Source organism: Passer montanus, unplaced genomic scaffold (assembly GCF_014805655.1).
Source record: "Passer montanus isolate IOZ18808 unplaced genomic scaffold, ASM1480565v1 scaffold420, whole genome shotgun sequence".
Classification (NCBI taxonomy): Eukaryota; Metazoa; Chordata; class Aves; order Passeriformes; family Passeridae; genus Passer; species Passer montanus.
Genome location: NW_024369042.1, coordinates 1 through 3,369, shown reverse-complemented (window position 1 = coordinate 3,369; position 3,369 = coordinate 1). Strand labels below are relative to the sequence as shown.

At 66.9% G+C, this 3,369-nt stretch overlaps 1 protein-coding gene across 1 annotated transcript in view; it reads right to left on the bottom strand.

Annotated features, from left to right (window-relative positions):
• Positions 1-2,949, bottom strand: part of LOC120507313 (OTU domain-containing protein 5-like) — a gene marked incomplete at its 5' end in the record, with an annotated part of 16,129 nt that extends 13,180 nt beyond the window's left edge. The window contains 3 exons of the mRNA XM_039719783.1: positions 1,188-1,404; positions 1,493-1,529; positions 2,645-2,949. Of these exons, the coding sequence (XP_039575717.1) occupies positions 1,188-1,404; positions 1,493-1,529; positions 2,645-2,949 (559 nt within the window). The remainder of the gene's footprint in view (positions 1-1,187; positions 1,405-1,492; positions 1,530-2,644) is intronic.
• Positions 2,950-3,369: the final 420 nt, after the last annotated feature.

Genomic DNA, 3,369 nt, shown 5'->3' with positions numbered 1-3,369 from the left:
AAGACCCCTCAGAACCCCCCCAAAAGGTCCCAGGACCCCCCAAAAGCAGAGCCGAGCTCCATTTCCAGCTCTTTTATTAAAATCCATCCCTGCCCCCCAGGAATGAGGGACGTTCCCACGGCACACCCCCAAAAAATGAGAGGGAAACCCCCAAAAACGAGGCTGAGACCCCCAAAAATGAGGTGGGGACCCCAAACACGAGAGGAGGACCGTGAGAATGAAGCTGAGACCCCAGAAATGAGAGGGAGACCCCCAGAAATGAGAGGGAGACCCCCAAAAATGAGGGTGAGACCCCCATGGGTAAGGTGGGGGGGGCTCTAGCCGCGCCCCCTGAGCTTTTGGGGGGGTTCCAAAACTCCCCTCCAGGACCCGAACCCTCCCCAGGGGGGGTCTCTGAGGTTGGGGGGGTCCCAAAACTCCCCTCCAGGACCCTCCCGGTGCTGAACCCTCCCTCGGGGGGGTCCCTCGGGCTGGGGGGGAGGTCTGAGGAGAGGGGAGGAGGGAATCCCTCATCCCGGGGGGGGTCCCTCACCCCTGGGGTCCCTCACCCCTGGGGGTCTCTCCCCCCTCAGTGGGCCTTGTGGCAGGGCCGGTCGTGGGGGGATTCCCTCACTCTGGGGGGGTCCCTCAGCCCTGGGGGGGTCCCTCAGCCCTGGGGGAGGGGTCCCTCACTCTGGGGGTGTCTCTCACCCCTGGGGGGGTCTCCGGGGGTCTCCCCCCTCAGTGGGCGGGACGGGGATGGGGACAGGGGGCTTGGGGACAGGAGGATGGTGACACTGGGGACACTGGGGTCAGGAGGGTGGGGATTTAAGGGGACACTGGAGACAGGGATGGGGACACAGGGACACTGTGTATGGTGACACAGTGACACAGTGACACAGTGACACAGTGACACAGTGACAGTGACACAGGGCCATACCCAAGGACACCATGAGCTGCAGGATGTGGTGGGGATGGTGACACAGGGATGGGGACACAGGTGACAGTGACAGTGACACAGGGGAGGTCACACAGTGACACAGGTGACACAGTGACAGTGACACAGTGACAGTGACACAGTGACAGAGGAGAGGTGACAGAGGTGACCAATGCCATACCCAGGGACACCACCAGCTGCAGCACGTGGCGGGGACGGGGTCAGGGTGACACAGTGACACAGTGACAGTGACACAGTGACAATGCCATACCCAGGGACACCACAAGCTGCAGCACGTGGCGGGGACGGGGTCAGGGTGACACAGTGACAATGACAATGACAATGACAGTGCCATACCCAGGGACACCACCAGCTGCAGCACGTGGCGCGCCGGGTGCTGCCGCAGCAGCGCCAGGAAGGTGAGGAAGCTCAGGGGACCCCAGGCCCAGGCTGTCACCGTCTCCATGGCAACCGTGAAGTCATCGCTCCTGGGGGACAGCCCGAGGGGAGGGGTCAGGGGGGCAGGGGGACACGGCCACCCCCAACCCCCCGGGGTCCCCGGGGTCCCCAACTCACGTCATGTAGCGGCTGTCGGCCTTGGCGTACTCCTTCCCTGGCAATTTGGGGAGGGGGCTCCGGGTCAGGGGGGCTGGGGACCCCCAGCACCCGGCGAGCCCTGGCCACCGGCCCGGGGACCCCTCCCCACCTGCCCGGGGACCCCTCAGGTACCCCAGGGACCCCTCCCCACCTGCCCAGGGACCCCTCAGATACCCCAGGGACCCCTCAGGTACCCCAGGGACCCCTCCCCACCTGCCCGGGGACTCCTCAGATGCCCTTGGGACCCCTCAGGTACCCCAGGGACCCCTCCCCACCTGCCCGGGGACTCCTCAGATGCCCTTGGGACCCCTCCCCATATGCCCAGGGAACCCACAAGTACCCCCGAGACCCCTCCCCACATGCTCCTCCCGCTGCCCTGGAGACCCCTCCCCACATTCCCAGAGCCCCTCCAGTGCCCCGTGCTGCCCCAGGGACCCCTCCCCATGTGCTCGGGAAACCCCCAGAGACCCCTCCCCACACTCCCAGTGCCCCTTGCAGCCCTTGGGGACCCCTCCCCACATTCCCAGTGCCTTGTGCTGCCCTCGGGGACCCCTCCCCACACTCCCAGTGCCCCTTGCAGCCCTTGGGGACCCCTCCCCACATTCCCAGTGCCTTGTGCTGCCCTCGGGGACCCCTCCCCACACTCCCATTGCCCCTTGCAGCCCTTGCGGACCCCTCCCCACATTCCCAGTGCCTTGTGCTGCCCTCGGGGACCCCTCCCCACACTCCCAGTGCCCCTTGCAGCCCTTGGGGACCCCTCCCCACACTCCCAGTGCCTTGTGCTGCCCTCGGGGACCCCTCCCCACACTCCCATTGCCCCTTGCAGCCCTTGCGGACCCCTCCCCACATTCCCAGTGCCTTGTGCTGCCCTCGGGGACCCCTCCCCACACTCCCAGTGCCCCTTGCAGCCCTTGGGGACCCCTCCCCACACTCCCAGTGCCTTGTGCTGCCCTCGGGGACCCCTCCCCACACTCCCATTGCCCCTTGCAGCCCTTGCGGACCCCTCCCCACATTCCCAGTGCCTTGTGCTGCCCTCGGGGACCCCTCCCCACACTCCCAGTGCCCCTTGCAGCCCTTGGGGACCCCTCCCCACACTCCCAGTGCCCCGGGCCCCTCCCCAGCGGTGCTCACAGACGTCGGCCAGCAGCCCGGTGTCGGCGGGCAGCTCCCGGTGCCGGAGGCTGAAGTACCCTTCCAGGACGCCGTGGATGCCGGCGCAGAGCAGGAACCAGCCCAGCACCAGCCGGCGGGCGGGGCTCCGCCTGGCCCCGCCCTTCGCCCCGCCCTTCGCCCCGCCCCCGGCCCCGCCCAGGGCCCCCGCGCCTGGCCCCGCCCCACGCCGCCCCCGCCGCCAATGGGAGCGCGCCGCCTCAAGGTCGGCCAATAGCAGCGCGCCCCGCCCGCGCCTGCCCGCCGCTGATTGGCCGCGCCCGCCGCTGGGGAGATGTGGGGCCAGGGGGCGTGGCTTTGTGGGGGCGTGGCCTCGCAGTACGGGGTTATTCCCCGCCCAAATGGGCGTGGCTTCACACAAAGTGGGCGTGGCTTGAGTTCTGTTCTGGGGGGGGCTCTGTGCGGACCCCTCCCCTTTAAAGGGGCCCAGAGACCCCCCCCAAATTACACAGGAGCCCCCATAAATTACTTAGGGACCCCAAAGACCCCGCCCCAAAATATTTAAGGTCCCGCAGACCCCGCCCAAAATTCTACAGGGACCCCAAAGGACCCCTCCCCAAATTATTTAGGGACCCCAAAGACCCCTCCCCAAATTATTTTGGGGTCCTAAACCTCCCCCCAAATTCTACAAGGACCCCCACCCCCCAATTATTTAGAGACCCCAAAGCCCCCTCCCCAAATTCTCT